The following is a 23,930-nucleotide window of genomic DNA, read 5'->3' as shown; positions in this document are numbered from 1 at the left end:
GGTAATGGGAGATTTTTATTTTTATTTTTATTTTTTTCAGAAATACCTGAGGCCTAGACACCCCCAGACCACTTTGGGGACTAACTTTTAAAGTCTCCATACCCTTTGGTAACACCCATCTCTCACACGGACATGACACTACAACAGACAGACAGCCTGGTTTGCAAGCTAACACCTCTGCGTGCAGAGGAAGGCCCCCAGGTAGTCTGAGTGAAATACTGCACCAGAGGAACAGTATTCTCATGTCTAGTCACTCTTGTCTTGATGCCTTGCAGCTCTTGGTTTCCTTTTTATAATACTTTCATCGCAACATGTAAATATAGGAGGAATATAAGTGTCTGGTGTTTGTATGTCTATTGTTCCAAGTGGACATCTCACTCAATGCAGTTTTCAGCCAGATACATGAATCAAATGTTTCTCGAACATAAGTTAAAATGATTATGTTCGACAATACTGCATTACTATAATAGATCAAATGACCGCATCAAAATTGTCTGAGGTGTCAAATTTATCCATGTTAAATTTTAAAATTTAACTGTGAAAAGCTCTCTAACTAACCATCTGTTGATCTAGTTCTTCCTAAATATAATCAAATTTCTTTCAAACAGAAACTGTTGCATTGACAGAGTAAATGAGTCCAAACACTTGGTTTAATAAACCTTCGCTTTCATTAATCAAATAAAATTAATCTTTCTCCTAAAATGAAGTTTGCATTTGTCTGTTTTATCTGCAATGTTTCTGAAGGATATTCATAATGTTTTGTACACTACAAAAAGCATGGCTACTTGTATTTATATTTTAAACAGCTGGTCTGGGTATATAATCATACGTGTAGATGAAAAATGTTCTTAGTTGGGATGTCATCTCTAAGTTTTACTGGATTTCAGTCTGCCTTATAAAAGGGAGCACATTTTGCACAATACACTTCAGAATCATTTTGATTCACGAGTGTTAGGTATCCAGATTTTAACATGTGCTTTAAGTTTTTGGAAATTGACTTAGCTTCGGGTGGTATTTCGGGCTCAGAAAACCTAATTCAGAAAGATTGTGACATGAGATAACGGTTAAATACAGAAAGTGAAGGGGTATTGAGAAAAATGGGGCAGACTACTTACTAATGTTGACTCGTAAAATTCCACGAGGAACTAGAAGAATTTGTTTCAACAAATGGTCATTTCAATACATTAGTCTCCCTTCTCCCATGGGTAGTAAGCATCATCCACAAAAAGTAAACAAATAGGACTGCTTTTACTAAAACTCCCCATACCTGAAAGAGAAGTCTGTTGATGATTAAAGTAGCTGAATAGGAATTCAGCACTGCTTTTCACTAGCCAATCAATTCCTGAGAGCGCTGAAGTATTTATACAGTTACAGTAACTTTGGCACGGAATGACTTGTCCAAATCCTGACTTAGAAATTCACCTCTGATTTAATTTACTCCATCAAATTATACATTTGTGATAGATCAAAAAATCATATTTATCAATCCCTAAAATAATTATGTTTGAATCTATAAAAATTATGTGCGTAGATATAAAACACAAACTCCTACTTACAAATAATTAGCTTCCAGGATTGTGTCTGGCAACTTGTAACAATCACGAATTTCCAGCTCATGTTTTGTCATTGTAATAAACTTGTCACTGAAACAATTTTTGAGGCATTAAAATAAAGTCGTATTCGAGTATTTCATATTCAGCTTTTCAGTATTGCTGTCATCCACCTCGATATTCTTCTCATTGCCAGGAGATGGCGCTGTGGGTTTTTAATCGCAGAATTAAAACCCCAAAGCTGATCTCAACCCCTTTCAGTTTGTTCCTTGATTAGTGGAGCCCAGGCAAGCCCTAAACGTGTTAACAATTTTTCTCTTTTAAAACTTCGAATGTTTACCAACCTTCGCTAGACATAAGATTCGGGGGGAGGGGGGAGGAGGATGAGTAACAGAAAAAAGTATATCACCTAGTGAGTGCAATTGAATGCAGAACATCCCAGTTAATTTTTCGAAATTCTTTTTCACTAGCTTTCGTCCACCCCCATCCGCACACCCTACATTGTTCTCTGGGGTCTCCGCAGTGCAACGCAGGCAGCAAGTTTTTCCGCTCGCCTTAAAAGTTTCCATAATATGAAAGCTCCTCCAGGCGGAAGGTGAACCCTTCGCTGGGGGACCCACCTGCGCGCCCGCGTGGGGCGCGCAGTCGCCCTGGAAAAGAATTGTTTCTCGGGCGATGAAGGTCCTCCTCCAAAGTCGGTTCAAACTTAAGCTAACTTGTCGGCTAACAATCGTGAAGATCACCTTTTTTTAATTTAAAATAGATTTAAAAAAAGAAAGCAAGAAAAATCTTCCCGAAAGACCTTCAAATCAACAGGTTTCCACATTTCCGCGGTCGAAGTTCTTGGAATCGCCAAGTCCTTCAAAGCAATAGGAAGGCTGGGGCCTTGGGCTTACTGACGGTTACGTTTCAGCTCCCTCGGCCCCTGCACCCTCGCAGCCCTCCTCATGAGCCCCTCCTGTCCCCAAGGCTCGCGTGGACCCAGAGTATCTCTCTGCAGTGAACGGAGATACTTTGCAGGACCTGGCGAACTGGGTAAGAAAATGCTGATAAACAAAACGACACTGTAAGGCTTGACTCCAGGAGCTGGTTGGGCTTCCATTTCTCCGCCAGCGTGTTGATCCTGAGCTCCCAGACCCCGAAGGGGCGCAGGATGATAATCCTCTGCTGTGCAGGCTTCAAGTTGACCCACCAGACAGTGTGGGGCGGGCGAGGGGCGGAGACAGGCAAGTGCAACTTCAAGGTCAGCACTTCTCCGACCCCGGCTGAAGAGGGGCCAAAGGTGCCCGAGGCTGGAGTGCGGAGGGGTGAGCCTTGCTTCTCCGGGGCGGGATCGGGTACTTCAGGTCCTGGGAGGATGTGCCTTTGGGGTCTCTTAGGACCCAGCCAGACTGGACTTCTTCGCGGTGGGTAAACGCCTCCCGCAGAGAGTTCCCATCACTCTCAGAGAATTTGGTTTTCCAGAGCACCACTCAAGCGAAAGTTCATATCCTTTTTGCCAAACTTTGCTTTTACTTTTTAGAATGTTTTCAAGTAGATAAATTGAAACACACACACACACACACACACACACACACACACACACACACGGACAAGCCTCCCTTTTAGAAAACACACAGATACCCAAATCCCAGTGTTCCGAGTTCTCCAAATTTTTAATCTAGGTAAGCAATAAATTGTTTATCGGGGCTATAGAAATAACAAAGAGGGACTCCAGGCTCTCCTGTTGAAAAGTAGATTAGACTGTGTTCCGTTCTGATTTTATTTAGGTTCCTATTTCAAATTTCAAGCAAAGATTAATAAAGACGCTCACTAACAAATTTAAGTGTGACTTATAAAATGAGTTTGGTCTGAAGCTCATTTCAGTGCGGTGCTGCTTGCTGTTTTAGAATCTTTTCAATGCCATAGGTTTGTTCCCTCCTGCAGTAACAAAACTGTATTCATCTTTGTACAACACGCTCTGTCGTCTGTAAACTTGGTGTCCAACACTCGGCCAAGAACGCTCCCTGTGTTGATGTTTGTGGGCCGACGGGCGCTGAGCCAACCAGCCCAGCACCGAGGGCTTCTGCTGGGTGCTTCTGGGGGCGGGGAGCACGGACTTGCCTGCCGAGGGGCCTGAGCTTCTCCTGCCAGGCTGCCTGCAGAAGAGACGAGACAGTCCCTGCATTTCCTGTCCCCCAATTGCTTGGGTAACTCATGGTGACCTCTGAATAAGCACCATCAGAAAACTTCACTTCCACTGCTCATTCTCCGGGGTCATCTCTGAGTCAGGAGATTGCCCCCAGGGCTAATTTCCCACCCTTTCATGCCAAGGAACCGGAATGTGTTTATATTGGCTTTTCCTCTGCTACTCTGTCAGCTTGCTAGTTACACCAGGAGTCCTTTCCCCCCGTTTCTTGCCAAGAACAAAGTTCAAGTGCACAGATTTCCTGAGCTCCTGCGGCCAGAGGGCACTAAGAGAGCAGCTGACGTCAGCCCTCCTCCGTCAGCCTGAAACTAGACGGCGGGATCCCATTCAAGTGAGCAGAGCGAGCCCGGCCAGTGACTTAGGGCTGACGACGATTAAACCAGGTAACGAGAGGCCAGGCAGATGTGTTTTCATTGCCCTGTGAGATAAATGCAGCGTTAAGTGCCCGACAACTTCCCAGAAGCAATCAGCAAACGTTTACGAGTGCATAAACCTCAAAGACCATTCCCCGACGGTTGTTATAAGGCCCACATTTAGAGCTTCTATAAATTCTCCAGCAGTTTCCCCAAACTAAATTTCTACTATCTATTAAGCAGTCTCCTCCTCCGAGGAGACCTGGAGGATTTTCTCGAACCGCTAAGAAAAGAGGTTTTTGCCTCCTACTGAATGAAATAAAGTTGTGCAAAAGTTTGTTCCCACAAGTTTGGGTGGGCGGGGGGAGAGGGAGGGAGGAGGGAGAAGAGTGTGGAGGTGGGGTCGCGGAAGGCCACGAGGTGCCCTCCGGTGCAAAGTCATCTGAAAACGGCGAAGGACCGGGGTCAGGCCAGGGTCCCCAGTCTAAGCCGGGGCAGGAGGCGCCTTGGCGGCTTTCCGTGGTTAGCTCTGCTGGGCATTCGGGAAGGCCCTTGCAGGGCGCAGCAAAGCCGGGGCTACCATTTGGCCCGGGAGGAAGTTCCTTTGCCCTTCCAGGGCCTACTACTGACTGGCCGCCAGTAGTCCCACTGAAAAGGCAGGCTGGATGGAGACCCGAGTCAGACACCAGTACACGTCTCCACTTCTCCCTGGGCCACAACGGTGGCAGCCTCGGACCTCCGAGGACTTTGAGTAAGTTAGTGTCAAGCACAGTCAACTCAACTACACGTTTATAGAGAACCTTTGTTTGCTATCCCAGTGGGCGTAGGGGCTGCCAGTTGAAAAATAATAACAGGAGCACGTCTTTAGTTTCCTAAAGGGAGAGGTTAACAGCTGCGAGCGCCCGGGAAGGGAGGGTGGGAGCGAAGCGGTGGGCGAGGGCTTTGGGTCGCCAGTGGGCCCCGTGGGCCGGCTCCAGCCTCCCAGGACCGCGAGCCCGGGTGCCGGGCTGCAAAGCCTCCCGCAGCCCTCGTGCCGTCTGTCGATCTTGGGGTTCCAGTGAATCCTGAGGCGCGAAGGTAACCGACGACGGCGGGCTGTTTCTGTCCCCGTGAGACTGACTCTCAGGCAATTATTTTGAAAAGATACCGCGGGTTATTCATCCCTTCCAGGTGACAATGCAGAAGCTTCCGCGTCTCCCTCACCCTTCCTTTATGAAATAAGGCGCCCAACTGTTCTGATATTACCATTCAAAAACAGGTTTTGTGGCGAAACTCATTTGTGAATCTATTACAGAGATTAATAGATTATTTCTCCTTTTTTCAACTAATTCTCAGTTGGGAAATTTAACCATATGGTAAGGAGAGAATTAGAATTTCATCACATTAGAGCAAAATGTAATGAAAAGAGTCCAACACCTGGGGCCAACTCAGAAAGCCACAATTAAAAGGTTTTTAATGAAACCAGAGAAACCAAAAATTTCATGGGCTTCAGTAACTCTGCCACATAAGAAAGATTTATTGGAGGTGTTGGGAAACATTGTTTTTACTTATGTCAGAAGGATGAACACCAGCCGCTAAACACCATGTGCTCCCAGGCACGCAACTCGGGGACGAGAGCACGGCGGGTACCACTTCCCACGCGGAGAGGAGCGCCGTCCTCGCAGACCTCCCCTCGGCAGCCCTCCCGCAGCAACCGGGCAGGGCCAGAGGTCCCCGAATGGCTTCCCAGCCGTGGCGGTTACGTTTCGGGCAAATCAGTCCGCACAAATGCCCCGACTTGGGGTGGGACAGGATTTGGCTCCTGCTTAAATTGATGATTCTGAAACCACGAGAAATTAATCTGGTAGAAAGTTTGAGAAATCAGTTCCTTTCTATTTAGGAAATCATGTACTTCAGAGTCACCATCACTGTAACAGTTGTTTGGAAAGCGTCGCGAAGACACCCCCACCCCTTTAATCGAATGGGTTGCATAGGCAATTTTCTCTTCATTTTTCTTCCGCCCCCCCACCCCCCAATCCCGGTTGGAAATGGGCGGGGGGGGGGCGGCGGGAAATAAGGCAGTGTATTTAAGAGGGACGACTGCTTTGCTCTCTCACTAGCTGAGAATCTAGGGCGAATTTTGGGCAAGTCAGTGGAGACACCAGTCCCCCACCCCCTGCAAAGTCCGGTCTCCAAATCCAGACCAGTGTCATCCTATGAACATGAGCTGAGTGTCATTCTCGGGGGAAGGATAATTTAGCACAAGATGAGGCAGCAGTGGTGAGGGAAGGACAGTGGGGGTAGGGGTGGGGGTGGGGGCGGTGGGAGGGAGCGTAGGCTTTCCACGGGACTCCCAGGCTTCGCCGCGGATCTACAATTTGCTGAAGGAGCAAAGAACATCCTCGGCTCTAAGTAGGGCTTTTAGTGTGCTCATTGATGAGTGAAAGTCGCCACACATGTCAAGCTAAAGGCAGTTGTTGGGTTACTAACAGGACCCAGCGCCTTGCAAACATATGCGCTAAGCTGTGTATACAGATGGCAGGCAGAATAACAGAGCAGGCGCCTTTTATAAAGCTCTAGCTGCTGCCTGTCTTCAGACCTGGGAAAGGAAACTATTCAGACTCGCGGCCAGATAGCGCCTGCGATTGTTTGTTACCGTTTTAATCCTATTAATTAAAACGTTAACCTGATTGGGTAGAAAGCGCTGTCCCAACAGGCGAGTCTTCTTCATAATAACCTACTCAGAGATAATGATGTAAAAGACTCCCCCGTCTGTGGCGGCGGCTGGTTGATGGGTCCGGAAATCTCTTGAAGGTGAATCCAAGCAAGATAAACGGTGCGGAGAGGAGGCGCGGGGCTGGTCTCAGAGCAGCGGCGGCTCCACTCCCTCCGCGCCCACCCTCCCACCATGCGGGGCCGCGGCCCATGGTGAGCCCCAGCAGCCAGCACCATCGGCTGGAGACGAAGAAGAAGAGGAGGAGGAGGAGGCGAACGCGGGGGAAGGCGAAAAAGAAAAAGAAGGGGAGAGGGCTACCAGCAGCACCGGGACCGACGCGCGCACCAGCTCCGGAGCCCGGCTCGGGCGCGTCTTCCGCGCCGCCTGACTCCCGAGCAGAGGAGCCGGCGGCCGGCGCCGCGGGCCCGGGCTGCGCGCCGGCCCCGGACCATGGAGCGTGGGCTGCACCTCGGCGCAGCCGCCGCGGGCGAAGAGGACCTCTATCTACCCAAGAGCCTAAGCGCCTCCACCGCCAAGCGCTTGGAGGCGTCTTTCCGCTCCACGCCCCCGGGCATGGACCTGTCCCTGGTGCCGCCGCCCCGGGAGCGCCCAGCGTCCTCCTCCTCGTCGCCCTTGGGCTGCTTCGAGCCGGCTGATCCCGAGGGGGCAGGGCTGCTGCTGCCGCCGCCGGGGGGTGGCAGCGGCGGCGGCGCGGGAGGTGGTGGTGGCGGCGGTGGGGTGGGCGTCCCCGGGCTGCTGGTGGGTTCTGCCGGCGTTGGGGGCGACCCTAGACTGAGCAGCCTGCCGGCTGGGGCCGCCCTGTGCCTCAAATACGGCGAGAGCGCGAGCCGGGGCTCGGTGGCGGAGAGCAGCGGTGGCGAGCAGAGCCCCGACGACGACAGCGACGGCCGCTGCGAGCTAGTGCTGCGGGCTGGAGGCGCCGACCCACGGGCTTCCCCGGGTGCAGGAGGCGGCGGCGTCAAAGCGGCCGAGGGCTCCTCCAACGCCCACCTCCACGGAGGCGCCAATGCCCCCCCAGGGGGGCCCGGCGGCGGTGGCGGGGGTAGCAGCAGCGCGGGAGGTGGTAGCAGCAGCAGCAGTAGCAGCAGCAAGAAATCCAAAGAGCAAAAGGCGCTGCGGCTCAACATCAACGCCCGTGAGCGCCGGCGGATGCACGACCTGAACGACGCGCTGGATGAGCTGCGCGCGGTGATTCCTTACGCGCACAGCCCCTCGGTGCGCAAGCTCTCCAAGATCGCCACACTGCTGCTGGCCAAGAACTACATCCTCATGCAAGCACAGGCCCTGGAGGAGATGCGGCGCCTTGTCGCCTACCTCAATCAGGGCCAGGCCATCTCGGCCGCCTCGCTACCCAGCTCCGCGGCCGCAGCTGCAGCGGCCGCGGCCCTGCACCCGGCGCTGGGCGCCTACGAGCAGGCTGCTGGCTACCCGTTCAGCGCCGGGCTGCCCCCGGCCGCCTCCTGCCCAGAGAAGTGCGCCCTGTTCAACAGCGTCTCCTCCAGCCTCTGCAAACAGTGCACGGAGAAGCCTTAAACACACCCCCGAGAAACACAAAACCGAACCAAAAGCTAGAGGAAAGGGAAAAGCTGCCCCCACCCCCTTTATTTTGATCTTCTGGTAGTTGTGAAACACTTGCAGAGCAAAGAAAGCAGAGGCAAGAACTGGAGACGCAGCAGAGACAAACGGGACTTTAGCCTTGACATCCCCAGAATTTCGGTCTTTGGGGTGGGGAGGGAGGGAGGAGGGAGGTGGAGTTGGGCTGAAGTATGGATGTCTTTTTTTTCTCAGAAAAGTGGAAACTTTGGTGGCAGCCTAGACCGCGAGGAAGCAGAGTTTTCCTTTAAGGTTGAACATAAGTTGAGAAGTAGTCGCTTGGTTGTAAAGCGTGGAGAATATTAAATGGCAAAATACTAATCCTACTACTAATTGTGAATTTGGCTAGTGCTGAGGGGGACAGGAGGAGTCCGGGGTTGGGTGGCTTGTGGGACGGAATATTCATTCAGACAAATCAGTACGGGCACTTGAAAGTAAATTTTGATTCTGAGCCAGGAGAAAAACTTGAAAGGTAGATTTATTTAAGTGAAAATAATAATTAAAAAAAAAACCTGAAAGAGACATGTTGCTATGAAAGACTTGTATTTTTTATTGTCTCTGAACTTTAATTCTGTGAAAATGCTCAAAAGTTTTGGCAAGAGTGATATTAAAAAACTGACTGTGGCTACAAGAATTGCATTTAAATATATTTATGTGCACCTTGTTACTTTCCACTCTGCAGTGATGTTAACGATTCATGGTATTTATTTGTTATTCTTCAATGACCCTTCCACATTGACAGTATTTATCATGTGTTAAGGTCATGGGTCTTACGTGCAGGTTTTATTAATGCCTCTGAAATTCTGTTCTATAGATTACCTTATACTGTGTGCCAAGTGTTTAAAAGGTTTATTTGCCAACAAGTATGAAGAGACCTATGGATGTATCTGAGCTGCTTAGGTTTATCAAAGGTCACCTGGATTTTTTCAGTTGCATCATCCCTGTATTTAAATTGAGCTTTAATAAATTGCTTCAGTCCAAAAATTACAGGAAAGGTGTATTCTTAATTGATGAATGAATTGCTCTCTTTTGAAAGGGGACTCCTTTGCATTCTAAAAGGGAAAAACATCACAGCAATAGGACCTATAAGTAAGAACATGCTGAGCAAATATTTTTCCAGGCTGTGCTGTGCATTTTTAAAAGGTCTAACTTAATTGCTTTTAATATATATGTACATATATAAGTTATTTTAACTGTGGAGAATTATTTAAGTTAAAAGACTGGTTTGATTTGCATATGGTGTGAAATCCTTTGTTATTTTTCTAAAAAAATAAAATTTAAAAACAAATAAAATAAAGCTAAGGAAGAGCAAGAAGCTATTCACCCAAAGTGAGCTTTCAGTTTTAGTTTGCATGGCTGTTTGCCTGCCTTTCTATCCTACAAAAATCAAGAAAACCTTTTTTTAAAAAATGGAGTCCTGCTATTTTCCACTTCTTGCAGAGAATACAAATTTAGTTTGTCAGGTTGGATGGCGAGTTGGGAGCTGTGACGGGTCTGTTGGTGGGTTTTGGATGTATACAGAATAATATATATATTCAATAGGTCAATCAGACTATGACAGCTATGTACGACCATTTGTATGTGTATCTATGTCAGAAAGAATCTTTATTAAAATATTTTGATCAAACATTTTATTATGCTGTGCTTTGTGGAAGGAGCAGTCCCCTCTCTTCTGTGTTACTTTTTGCTTGAAAGGTAACAAAAAAGAAAGGAGTTTTAGAGAAGTTTTGTCAAGGATACATAATTAGGAGTGACCCTAGTTCACTTGTTTACTTGTTCAAAGGATGGCTGGGCCCGGTCATTGATGGTTAGAGAAAAGGGGTCAGCGGTAAGACCCAGAGGAGGTCCAGAGTTGCTGTCTGTTGGCATAACTTTGAAGGCCATGCTGTCCCTGGAATTCTTTTCCCAGTTGTATGGCCCATCAAAGATAGTAAAGGATCTCGGAGTTTTGCTCAAAATTTCTTTTTCCAAATTGCCCAAAAGCCAAGGAAAAGAGATGGATTTAAATTCTCTGAGGATAAATTTTATTGTGGCTGTTTCCTTTTTTTTTTTCTGACAAAAGAATCAACCAGGTTGAATTTTAAGTGTAAACAGTGCCCATAGATATTTTCAAAACTTGTTGCTTGTTAAAGATATTTTTCAGGGACTTTGTCTGGATAAATGGGACCTTGATTCCATTAAAGAATATCTGGATAGGCTTGTATTTGGACCTGAATAACACCCTCAAATATAGCAGTTTTGATTTGTATTGTGGTAGAGCTTGTAGAGGTGCTGGTGGTAAAGTTAGAGTGCTTCTTCCGTAGGCAGCTTGCTAAATGCATTTTGGTATAGCCTCAGCTCAGAATGCTGTCCCTAAATGGCATCAGACTCAGTGGGGGGTGAGGGAGGATATTTTCTGCTCCACTTGCCATCAAAAAAGATTAATCAGAACCTGTAACTTTGCAGAAAACATAGCAGCAGAGGGCCCTGAAGCTGGAGCCCTCCCATGGGGGGGGGGTGGGGGAAGGGAAGAGACCAGGGCAGCCCCCAGGCTGGAGGAGACCGTCTCTTAGCATTTACCAGACAAAGCCTGGGTGCATCTAATTATGATTATTAAAACAATTTCCATGACGATGTCTAATATTATGTTAATTTGAAAACAACTGTGTATGAAAACTGTCGACTATAATACCTAAATTCATTTAATGAAACACATCGTTAAGGCAATTAAACCTCCTGGATGTGATTAAGAAACATAATTACGACACTGTTCTGCGCCATAATTGGGTGTCTTTAATCAAGGGGTAAAGTGATCAGCAACACAGCCATTAGTTTGTATTGTTCTGGCTCTGCTGTCCATCATTCTGATTAGGAATTAAACACAGCCACCATCGGTCGATTTTTTTTTCTTTTTGCATATTAACATTGTAAGGGACACATTTGCTGCAAGATTTACTGCTCAGTATTTCTCATTATTTAAAAGGCCTCCTTGAAATACTTCTCTGTAACCTCTGTACTGTTCAACTATTATTAGAAATTGTACAAATAATAATTTTTGAACTTCAGGAGAAAAGAAATACCGCCCTTTCATCCTTTAATAACCTAAACTCCAGTGTTTAGTCCTGAAAGACTTGAGATGGATGGGGGTGAAAAAGAAGAGGATGTTGAGAATGAGTTGAAATGTTAAAGGGATGCAAACAATTGTTAAAAGTAGCAGGTTAATAACAGTTATTTTTTTATTTGGTAATTTCAGACCAATCAGTTCTTTTAACAGTCCAGGAGATGATCAGCATTGGGTTCTAAGAATGAACGTGGAACATCCGAAAGGAACAGGAAAGGGGTTTTCGGTGATTGACTTAGGTGGTCTTCCTGCTCTAACCCCAGCCTCTCCAAAGTTTCTTCAGCAGCAGCTTTTAGAGGTCACTGGAGGCTGGGGAGAGAATTCTTTCCCCACCTGGCAAAACTCCAGGCTGCTTTTCTGAGGTTTGAGTCCTGAAGTTCGGTCCAGTCTGGAAAGTTGACCCACAGCTTGTGGGCATCAGAGGTCCTTCCGGTGTGGAGTACCCGTCGGGACTGGGTGACTGAGACCAGAGGGGTCAGTGAGGTCTTGCGGAAGTGCTCTTGGAACAGGGCAGAGTGGCTGGTCCCTTAGACTGGCGTATGAGACTGCCTGTGTACCTTGGCCGCCCCTGCGTCTGCTCTCACCTCCACGCGCCTTGGGGCGCTTCTCCAGGAGCAGCGCCCTGTGGGTCCCTCTGCTCTGGTTGGTTTCTTAGGAACCGAGAGTGAGCCGATGAGGCCAAGCGAGGATCCGGGATCCCACTTGGCCTTTATTCCACCTGTTTCCTTTTCCAATTTCCAATTCCAATCTTCTCTAATTTCTAATTCTTACTTAGGTTTCATCTCCAGTTTGATACTGGGCACCGACAGAAGCACCGGGGCTTTGCGTGGATTCCTACAGGGCCTGTAAATGATCATCTCTAAAGAACTCGCCGGTTACGCTCCCCCCCCCCCCCAGTGGTGCGTGTGTGAGTGTGTGTGTGTATGTGTGTGTGTGCGCGAGTGCGCGCGCGCACTCATGGTGCGCTCTCCACTCCGCAGCTGGGCATCTTCTCCAACACCTTGTATTGAGCTTAAATTCTTCTCCCTTCGACCCCATCCACTACCCACCTTTATTGCCAAAAAGCTCACTGGGTCGGGGGAGGTAGGAGGGTAGGAGCAATCTCTTGGGCTCCCCTTCTCCACGCGCCCTTGGTCTCCGACGCCAGAACGAAAACTTTCTGTGCGCCCCGATCTGGAGATTGTTCCAGCTTGAGTGGCATTGACTTTTCCAATGTAATGACTTATGAAAGATATAATCATGTGTTAAATTGAATCCTCCGTTTAACTGTTAATGGCGTGCTCTGGGCACATTTACATATTAGATGCTATGGTAACTAATTACCACTAGGAAAAAAGGATAATACACTTCCCAGACTTTGAAAAATAATGATGAGGGTTCACTTCCCGGCTCACAGCACACTGTGGCGACCCTGCCGAGTGAAGCGGACAAGCCGGTGGAGACCCTTAAGTGTGCACATAGACAGCGGGAGGTAATGAATCCGGTCAGGCGAGGCTCCTTAGTAAAACCTTTAATGAAATGTGGGTTGGGGGCAGATGGGCATCAAGTACACAACGGCACCTCCAAACAAAAATAAATTGCAAAAGATAAACATTAGGAACATACATAAGTTTTCTTTTAATTAAAATGTGGGTCAGACTAAATTATCCACGTGCCATGCAACTTTACATCAATTAACACTTTTTTTTTTTTTTTTGTCGTGTAGGCAAAATAAATGAACCCGTTTCCTGCGCGCTCTGTGTTGGCATTTATAACTCGGAGGCCCCTGGACTGCCAAGTCAGTGAGCTGCAGGTTCATTGAAATTTGGCCTTTTTAAATTAGATATTGGGCACAGTTGTAGGAGGGGAACAGGAGGGAAAACGAGGAGACAATAACTTAAGTTTAAGAGTAAAAGCAACTCGGTTTAAGTCCCTGTCTCCCCGCGGCATCTCTGGCTCTTCTGATCCACTGAGAAGTGTTTACCAGAACAAGTGTTCTGTAGGCTGTGCGGAATTCCTGGTGTTTGTTTCGCCTGAGGGCCAGGGCCAGGGCCTGGGAGGGCAGGAGGAGACAGGGATGACTTTCCCGCAGATCAGCCAGCTCAAGTTTGCGGACGGAACGACGTCCATAATGAGCGCGCCTACAGCGCTTCTCAGCTCCCGCTGCGACCGGGGAGGGACTCAGAATCCGCAGCCCAAAAGCACCTCTTCCCCCAGAGTCTCCCCTGAACCGGGGTCCCAGGTTCCTCCTGCAGGCAGGTTCAAAGCTGTGCAACCTTCAAGTTCCTTGGGACAAAAAGAGAACTTAAAGCACTCTGCTTCAAACTCTTTGGAGAGGTGGGAGGCACTAGGTTTGGGCTGTCCCCTGCACCCCATGGCCTGGGGGGCTCACGGTCAGATGCCAGGCTTGTCAAGAGCACCTGGCAGCCACACCACAACCCAGAAATTCTAGGAAAGTGCCCCCGTTTTAACCCCCAAAGACTTCTTCTCTTCCTAGCAAGGCAGGGAAACTCTTCGCTGGCTTTCCCTGAGGCTTGATTTGTGTTAAATTCTACCACTTTTTCTAAATTACTCTGCTTAACATGATCCAGGTGCCTTCTGGGCTACTGCAAAATTACCTAGTATCCCTGAGTGAGTGTTCATGTGCGTGTGTGAATTCCTTCCTTTTCCTTCCCCCGTGTTCCCTAATTTCAGCAACAGAGAAATACAGGTTAGAAAGCTCTGGAAGAGAAATGACTGTGCTGGGAAGGTTAGACTGTAGAGGAAGAGAGGATTTTGCAGTTACCTTCATTCCCCTCCCCCAATATATGAGGGACAAGTCACCAGCATGCTTTGATGGGGGTGTTGGCTTTGATTATGCACACCGTGATATCATTCTCCTTCCCAGTTTGGGGAAGAGTTAATTCTTTCCCAAAGCCCATAGTTGCCCTTGTCGTCTCAACCTGATTCAGAGATGCAATAAAATATGAAGCAAATTTATGATCTGTTTCAAGCATTTTATTGCTGTATTTTTTAAATTCATATATGCACATATAAGAACTATGATCTGTGAATAATTTGAAATGCTATAGTAGAATGATACATTTTAGATAAAACATAACCATATCTTTATATAATTGTCTCCGATTAAAATAAAAAAGAAAAATAGATTTCTAATGTGAATCAAACTGAGAAACTAATGACAGCCATAAACTGCTAACCAACCATAAATTAACATCTTCATCAAATGCTAAAATGGTACCAGTGGTTATATAAAGCAATTATTATTTCTCCTTATAAGTTTTAGAATAAAGTTCAGGGATATTTAAAGGATCCATTATTTACAAATCCTTGGCAATCTTAAAAGATTTCACATTTTATTAGGAGGATGGTTGCAACTCAAATCTGCTATGTTAATAGAGATGTTTAGAGATGAGAATTTAGATTTAAACATAAAAGTGCTTCATGGACTAACCTCATTTTATGCATTTTTCTGCTCTGGCAATTACTGAAGAACTTGGTACAAGGAATTCTTTGATAAATATTTTTTGTCTACTCTTTGAAAAAAGACAAATAATACTTCATTGTGGGAGAGCCTCAGAGTATGTACCTAAGTGGTTAAAACATTAGCTCATGCATTTATTATCTCTTCAAGTCAGTAAGTACTGCTACATTGGCCAGGTACAGTCTTCCTACAGAGCTAGGGTCAACATTCACATGCCAGGCTGGCCCTCCATCTGAGACTGCCGTAAATAAATAAATAAATAAACAAACAAACAAGCAAATAAATAAATAAATAAATTTCCTAACCAGGCCTCCCATAGAAATGCGAAGAACCATGGAGGAGAAAAGGAAATCAGGAAGCAGGGCCAGGGAATAAGTAAATTTTCTTTTGGAGAAGCATCAGGCACACATATCTTTAAAGCATAGATTTCTTAAGAGGGTAAAATTAAGTAAAACCTGGAATTACTCAACAAAGTAAGCTCTTTTTAGGAAAAACAATGTAATGAAAACAAAACACTTTGAATTGTGGAGGATCTCAGTGGCACGCATACTCCCATTATTTCTGCCGGTCAGTTGCTAGTTACAGTATATTGTCCTCCAGGGTGGTACTGTGGATGGCCATCTCCAAAGGTGGAAGGAGTGGGGCTCTTCACTGCCAAAGTCCTGGTACCATTCTTCAGTTCAAGTTTTTGCAAGCATTGTTTAGTATGAGGACTCTTCTTCAAAAATAAGTATTATTTTTATAGCTTTTCTGTGAGTCTAAAACTGGTTCAAAATAAAAAAAATTAAAAAATTAATACCAGCCCTGGCTGGTGTAGCTCAGTGGATTGAGCGCAGGCTGTGAAACGAAGGGTTGCCAGTTTGATTCCCAGTCAGGGCACGTGCCTGGGTTGCAGGCCAGGTTCCCCAGTACGGGGAACGTGAGAGGCAACCACACATTGATATTTCTCTCTTTCTCTTCCCCTCTCTTTAAAAGTGAATAAATAGAATCTTTAAAAAATAAATAAAAATAAAAATTAATACCGGATTTCAAAACAGAGAAAATATTACTTCCTGTAAACTTTTAGATTCATAAAAAATTCAAAAGTGATTTCAAAGACTTAAAAAAGGTTTCATTTAAAGTATAAAACAGAACATTAATAAAACTTTAAGTATATTGGCCAGTTCCTAGAAGTTATAGAATAAAAGTACATTTCATTTAAACATGAAATCAAAGCATTTATGAAAAATGTGTTTTTTCACACATAATGACATACATTTTATGTTAACTACAATGGCTAGTTTGGGGGATAATATGGGGTAAAAGTAACAGGGGGTAAATATTGTCTTGCAAACAAAAAACATTTCCAACTAATACATACTTTGTATTTTTACTTTTAAAAAAAATATTTTATTTATTTATTTTTAGAGAGAGGGGAAGGGAAGGAGAAAGAGTGGGAGAGAAACATCAATGTGTGGTTGCCTTTCATGTGTCCCCCACTGGGGACCTGGCCTGAAACCCAGGCATGTGCCCTGACTGGGAACTGAACCAGCGACCCTTTACTTCACAGGCCCATGCCCAATCCACTGAGCCACACCAGCCGGGGCCACACTTTATATTTTTAAATGTTTAAATGTGACTCAGTGATGAATCATTAGATATTAGTACCTTTACCTGTTGCTTGTATTCCCTCTAGTTTCTCCTATAAGCACAAAATGTTGTAAGAAAAATAAAATGCAATCGAAAACATTTACTTTCTGTGCAGTTTGCAATATATCATGCTCTCCTTATAAAAAAGAATATATTTAGACATTGAGAACATAACCTATACCTCAAATAATTAACAATAAACTGTATTAAACACTTAAACTTATCCAGCATAACCGTGGTGTATTTTTTCTACCCAGCTATATCCTGAATAGATAATGGACATCATTACTCACATGATTGTGGTTAATTTCAGATACTTTTGAAAAAACTTTGTTTGCTCAATAAATGTCTCTTAGAGTAAAATTGAAAACAAGGATAATTATTTCATAGATTGTCCATTTAAGGACATAATTTATCCTGATTGTTAAACAAATCTGAACTGACTAATTCAAATGCACACGGACACCTTCAGAGGCTAAGGCGAGCTCCCTTCAAACCTTAATGACTCTCAGGAGGGTTTCTCAGAAAAGCCAAGTATCCCAGTGAAACAATGTATGGCCAGTTACTGAAGGAGCCACATTTCATTTCCATCAACAGCATTCTGCATTATATGCCTTTTTACAGTTTGAAGTTCAGCTTCATAAAGAAATAGAATACTGTCCAAATATTACTGTTGTGTTCATTATTTGTGGTACAGTGATCCACGGAGGACAAAGCCCACATCTAATGGGAAGTTCTGTCTCATTTATTGTTCTGATATGTCTTGTTCAAATATTGTTCAAATATTATTCTGATATTCCCACAGAATAATAATAATTATTAAGAACTGTAGCCTAGCAAAGTCAGTCTGGTTAAAATGAACTTATTTTTATAAATATATTTTTTAAATTTTATTTATTTATCTTTAGAAGGGAAGGGAAGGAGAGAGGAGAGAAATATCAATGTATGGTTGCTTCTGGTGCCTCCCCTGCTGGGAACTGGCCTGCAACCCAGGCATGTGCCCTGACTGGGAATTGAACCGTGATCTTTTGGTTCACAGGCCTGTGCTCAATCCACTGAGCTATACCAGCCAAGGCTAAAATGAACTTATTGAGAAGCTTATTATGGCCCTGGCCAGGTTGGTTATAGCGCCATCCCTATATGCCAAAGTTGTGGGTTTGATTTCTGGTGAGGGCACATACAAGAATCCACTACTGCCCTGGCTGGTGTAGCTCAGTGGATTGAGCGCGGGCTTTCGAACCAAAGGGTTGCCAGTTCAATTCCCAGTCAGGGTACATGCCTGGGTTGCAGGCCAGTTCCCAGCAAGGGGACTCATGAGAGGCAACCATACATTGATATTTCTCTCTCTCCTTCCCTTCCGCTCTAAAGATGAATAAATAAAATCTTTAAAAAAAGAATCAACTACTGAATGCATAAATAGGTAAAACAATTTGATGTCTCCCTCCCTCCCTCTCGCCTTAAAATCAATATAAATAAACAAACACCTTATCAGTCACTGATATTTTTAGATTCGTGTTTAAGTCCCACATAAATAATGAAGCTAAAATGTATAGAAAAATACTCTGAATATAACAATGAATATTCTTTTAAGGAGAATATCAAAATAAAAATACACGCGCGTGTGTGCGTGTGGAAGCTGAGATGTGGGGCTACTTGGGCAGCGAAACTATTTCCCAAATAATCTGCTACTTGTAATCAAGTCTAACAGGTTCCTCAGAGGGAAATAAGGAGACACGACCATTCATATGTGCTTTAAAAATTGATTTACTGAATTTGTTTTGTAAATAAAATGAAATAGATTTACAAAGCATTTTTCTTACCTACAGTGTTAAGATCATTTGCTTCCTCATAAACCCACATAGATGCCATTTTAAAATCAAAAGATAATATTCAACAAATGATCCAGGACAACAGTTTTTTATAACATGTAGCATTCCTCTGCCTAAAAATATTTTAAACATAAATATTGCCAAATTATCTTCTATTTAAAATGATGTAGTAGCGCTTTTCATGAGTTAAATTTACCTTACTCAAGAAGGCATTATAAACAGAATAAACATTTAAAGCTGAAATGTTCAAACATCAATGATCACTGATTTAGATGAACACTATGAAGTAGAATAAGCAATAATTGCTTTAGAGAAATACCAGAGTTTTATGTGATCGCTCATTATAATTTAAAATAATGCTACAGGGAATGTAATCTTGGCTTGCTAACTTTTTCTTAATTGAGTATGTGAATATGAATACCTAATAATGCAGTTCAAGTAAATAATAGTTTGCAACATTGTCAAATTCAATAGGTTAAAACAGGGCATATTCTACTGACATAGAATTCTTGTCTTATAATTACTGACATTATTTTACACTATGATCAAAATCTAGACAATTTTTAGCTTTGATCTTTGAAATTTTAAGATTTCACTTAAAGAAATCAGTGGTTTTAAGATTCCTCTGTTAAATTAGAAGATGCTTACAGGAAAAGTTACCCCCATTGAGTTGGGAAGCTCTTTTGCCTTAGACTTGTGACCCCAAATGTGATGATGAAATGGAGAAGATATACTAAAGTGTGTCAGGAAAACCAAGAGGAGGCAGGTAAAACTCCCCAGGGGTTGCTTATCACATGCCTTATTTAGTGACAAACAGTTTTTACCTTAATGCCTTCAGAACATTTAGTTTTTGCTAACTGAATGCATCATAGATATAAAGCAACATTATTAATGATTCATTTCCTTTATTTTGAAACTTAGGGAAGACTTACAAATGAAAAGATGGGCTTTATAATATGTAAAATACAGTTTGAAAAACATTCTGGAGCCTCAATGACTATATTTGGTCTTGGTTATTTTTAACATACAATCACAATCCCAGGTGTATATGTTTTATCATGTGTGATTATGCACAGAGTAATTTCTCATTACAAAACATTAATGTGGAAAAAATGATGGAAGGTTAGTCAGAACTAGTGATAAATCAGACTTTTAGAATGGTTTTAAAAGGATGAATGTATTACTTACGACTACATTTATAATCAATTAACTGTGAGTATGTTGTTTTCCCTAATAAACTGTGTTTCTGAGGACAGGTGATCTAGTGAACAACATATCTAGAGCAGAGGAAATGGTCAATAAATGATCAAATAAATGATTAATGCATCAACTAATGACAGACATTCTATTTCCTTTTACAAATACATAAAAAAGTTTTTAAAAGGCAAACATTGTTAAAGTACCTCTTTTACAGCTTTAGGTTTGCAGATTGAATTACACTCTTCAAAATAAGTTCATACATCTTACTACATTTAACCCTCATAATGAACCCTGGTGTCGAAAAGGCCTTGTTATTTTGTGAATAAAGAAACTGAAGCACTGAGAAGCAAAGTGACTTGCTGATAATAACAAACCAGTTTGTCACAGCTAGAAACCATGTCTTTTACCTTATTGCACCATGACATTTGTTCAGTTCATGAACAATCTTTAATTACTAGGTTTAAGCTGGTCACAGGATTCTCTGGTTTTGGTTCTCCTGCCCATCGTTTTTGAATATTTTCTCCACCACTTAATTTATTCTTACTTTCTCTTCTAAATTCTCATACACACTCCCAATTATAAATTAAGCAGAGATTAGAATGGAATGATTTTCTATATTTTCTCTGCTATAACATCACAGAAGTGTACCACGAGATGAATTTAAGAATCTGAAGGCTTCCATTTAAGGTAATATGGTGGACTTGATGTCCTGGCACAAAGTGCATGGGCTATGCTTATAGAGCTATGCTTATGCTTTAGGAGATAAAGCCCAAGTGGGGCACGTGTATGTGTTTGTGGTGCTGGGGTTGAGGACGGGGTTTGCAGCAGCCCTGGTGCAGGGTGGCTAGGCACGGCAGTGGGAAGATAAGTGGGGGTAGGTTGGGCTTTGGCCTCTCCTTCACAGTAACTGTCCCACCAACAGTTTCCTCGGTAAACAGATTATTAAAACATGGTGGGTGCACATTATGGAATATTGAATTAACAAGGATCTAGTTCATAAAAATACATTTATGTAAATCAAAACATGCATCCAAGATAATAATACATGTTTTATAAAAAGACAAACATAAAACACTTTATAATGTTTGCCTACAATGGGAAGAGTTCCAGGGTGGGGGTTAGGGATAAAATAGAATAAGTAAATAAAGCCAGAGGGGCCTTGCCTAGACCAAGTACAATTTCGTACAATGAACTAACAGGTATAAGGAGTATGATTACTCAATCCTATCAACCTGGAGTTAAAGTAAAAAGAAGGAAGAAATAAATTGAAGAGAAGTGATAAAAAAGCAGATTTGATACACTGTAAGGGGGGGGGGGGAAACTAGAAGAGAGATCTAAAGAAATTACCAAGAATTTAAATTAGAAATATAAAATATGAGGAGAAAAGTTCAGACAACTTTGAGTATAGAGTGAGAGGCTCTAACAGAGAGCTGGAGAGAAGTAATATTTAAAGAGATAATGGCCGACAATATTTCATACTTAATGAAAGACACACATTCTCAGATTCAAGAATCACAAGCATGACAAATAAAAACGAGGAACATTGAAGACGAAGACAATATGTTAAAGCTGTCAGGGAGAAGAGACAGGCTACCTGCTGAGTAATTAAACTGATAAAGGGCTAACCTCTGGAGAAGAATGATGGCAGCCCTATCAGGAACGTTCGATATCTTCAAAATGCTGCCAGAAAACAATTCTCATCCTAGACGTGGGCAACTAGTGAAACCATGCTTCCAGAATGAGGGCAAAAATGAAAACATCTTCAATCAAGCAAAAGTACAGTTTACAGCAGAAAACCTTCACTAAGGACCTTTTAGAACATGTATTTCAGGAAGGAGAAAATAAATGCTGGGAAATCTGTTCTCTTCTTAAATGTGGTCAGTACTTAATAATGTTATTAAAAATCAATTTCCTTTTAAAAACAATAGCACATTTCTGAAATATCAAAAGTCTCAATTAATGTAGCATGAATTATCCGAGTTTTACCACCTGTTTTGCCTCTGTAGATAGAACATCATCATTCTATCAAATTCCAGACAATCACTTGGTAATCTGGTACTAGAAACCTTTGCATCATGGACACAATATTGTATTGTGGTATATAAAATTATACTCCATTTTGTAATGTAATTCAAAATAAAACAAACTTTAAGTCCAAAAGGTCAGGTGTCAAGCACAACTGCTATTATCTAGTTTCCCAATTTATATGAATTGGGAAAGACTCAATTGCAACACTGGCATAACAATGTAGTTTACGTTCCAGCCAAATGCTACAATCAGTCCTGCAATGATTTCAGCATTTGCTTCTACAATAAACCTAATGCTAATGTCTAGGGCAATTGCTGAATATGAAATAGGTTTCGTGTGTTCTTATACATTAAATCTCATCAGTATCAAACTTGACCACGAGTGGTCTTATATCGCAAGAAATTTTGTTTTATTGAACTATAGTATACAAGTAATAAAGAGCACTTATGGAAGACTAAATATTGAAGTTGAACTATTTAATCTACTGCAAAACTCATTTAATGCAAACATACCATGGTTGTATAAGTATTATCAATATTATACTTGATGGAAATACTTTCATACAGTCTTTCTCATGAAAACTTGATTCCATTCTCTGTGAATTTGGAAGTTGTTAGGCTGTGTCAATTTCCAGCAGTAAATAAAATGTGTATTTATATATGAGAGATGAATTTGAGTGACTTTAAAAAAATCCCACAGTACCAAATCTATTGCTGCCTAATCACAGGTGAAAAATCACAGTATGAAGAAACTTAAAACCACTGTTAGGTTCATTATTTATGTTGATTCTAATGTTTATTTTCATGCTACCATCCTGTTTTATTTCATGACCAAATACAAGCTGAATGGATCTCAAATCAAATCAAATTTGGCACTTTTTTTAAAACAAAAGAAACAAAGCAATTACATTTGCAGAAACCAGAAAATAAACAGAGGGACTAAGGATGTTTAGGTTAGTTTCCGTAGATCTCATTTCTTTCCTTTTAGCTTCTTTAAGATTTGATTTTGTACCTAAATAAAACATCAGAAGCTGGGTATGGAACACCGAACAAGAAGTGGCTATGGTCTCGTTGAACAGGTTTATCATCGATTATTTCTAAATCAAAACAAGTTAAAAGTACAAATAACAGTTGCTTTATTTCATTAACTGCAAAAAATCGGCCTGGGCATTTGCTGGTTCCTAGTCCAAATGGCAGCAGGTAATACTTCAGCTTTTTACCTCTTTTGAAAAAGGTGGTTTTCTTCTTACCATTTTCTACAAAGCGGTCAAATCTATACTCCTGTGAGGAAGAAATAGAGAATGTTAACAAATTGTACGTGAAGTAGCTTGAGTCCATGTCCACAAAGTTGCCAGCTCCCCCTGCCTGTCTTAAAAGGCTCCTTTGAAGAAAGTAAAGCTTGACTAAATGCAAATCATGTATAAACTTTGAAAAAACTCAAATTCTACTAAGAAATTACTTCTCCCAGATATGAAGTGGAATCCAAGAACCTACCTATATGACTCTCCCTCCCAATCTGCCTTCCTCTCCCATGTTGAGTCTCTTAAGTATGGAGGCAATACCTCTGTTTTTGTTCTTTAAGGTGGGTCCTGACTCACAGACACTTGATGGGCCGATGTTGGGTGGAAGGTCAGGGCTCTGGTACTGCCACCATTGTTACTGGAATAACGAACAGCAGCTGCTGAGGACCCATAATATGCTTTTTTTCTATTCTTTTCCAGTCAGCTACTAATGATTAAGAATTATGAGTTTAGAGTCCATTTATGTTTAGATTCAATAGATACAAAATAATAAAATTCACATGAAGCATTAGAGAGGAGCTAAGGCACAGAATTGGTCTGGCTAGTTTTTTGATGGTGGAATGAATTTCTCCTATGATGGTTCTATCAGAATGAACTCTCTTTGGGTCAACTCTAGGCTGGTGAGTGTTTCTGACATGTTTTCATAAATAAGTTCTATTACTTGTTAGAGAAAATGATGGGCCTGGATCATCTCGGGTGTTGGCCCACCATCTTAATTTATTCTCACTTGAGTTTCCAAGAGGAGACTGAGTGACCTTATTTCAGCCCATGGTGAATTAAACCCATTTCAGCCCATTGATTAAATTAACACGTGGCATGCATGAAAATGACCAAGTATTTCCTGTGATTGGTGCTCATTAGCATTAGATCTGCTCAGCACACAACTTGGATATGAACTACATAGCGTCAAAGGCAAAGGAAGCAGGTCAGATGAAAAAGCATTTCAGGTTATAGAGAAAACCCTACAATACCTGGATAGAT

General features: G+C 42.8%; 2 protein-coding genes across 4 annotated transcripts in view; one reads left to right on the top strand and one right to left on the bottom strand.

The window, feature by feature from the left end:
• The first annotated feature begins 6,433 nt into the window (after positions 1 to 6,433).
• Positions 6,434 to 9,986, top strand: BHLHE22 (basic helix-loop-helix family member e22). Its single transcript, XM_037133524.2, has one exon. The coding sequence runs from the start codon at positions 7,237 to 7,239 to the stop codon at positions 8,338 to 8,340; it is 1,104 nt and encodes a 367-aa protein (XP_036989419.2). The 5' UTR covers positions 6,434 to 7,236; the 3' UTR covers positions 8,341 to 9,986.
• An 8,352-nt stretch (positions 9,987 to 18,338) lies between these two features.
• The window catches only part of LOC119040492 (cytochrome P450 7B1), a 193,520-nt gene continuing 187,928 nt past the window's right edge, over positions 18,339 to 23,930 (bottom strand). For all 3 annotated transcript variants that reach the window (XM_053660863.1, XM_037133522.2, XM_037133521.2), the window contains one exon: positions 18,339 to 22,929. In XM_053660863.1, coding sequence (XP_053516838.1) covers positions 22,642 to 22,929 — 288 coding nt within the window. In that variant the 3' untranslated portion in view covers positions 18,339 to 22,641. The remainder of the gene's footprint in view (positions 22,930 to 23,930) is intronic.

Source organism: Artibeus jamaicensis, unplaced genomic scaffold (assembly GCF_021234435.1).
Source record: "Artibeus jamaicensis isolate MK-2021 breed Jamaican fruit bat unplaced genomic scaffold, CSHL_Jam_final scaffold_916, whole genome shotgun sequence".
Taxonomy (NCBI): domain Eukaryota; kingdom Metazoa; phylum Chordata; class Mammalia; order Chiroptera; family Phyllostomidae; genus Artibeus; species Artibeus jamaicensis.
Note: the sequence above shows the minus strand (reverse complement) of the source record. Positions and strands in the feature narration are given on the sequence as shown.

Coding starts and splice junctions, on each gene's coding strand:
- BHLHE22 (XM_037133524.2), top strand. CDS start 7,237: ATGGAGCGTGGGCTGCACCTCGGCGCAGCCGCCGCGGGCGAAGAGGAC.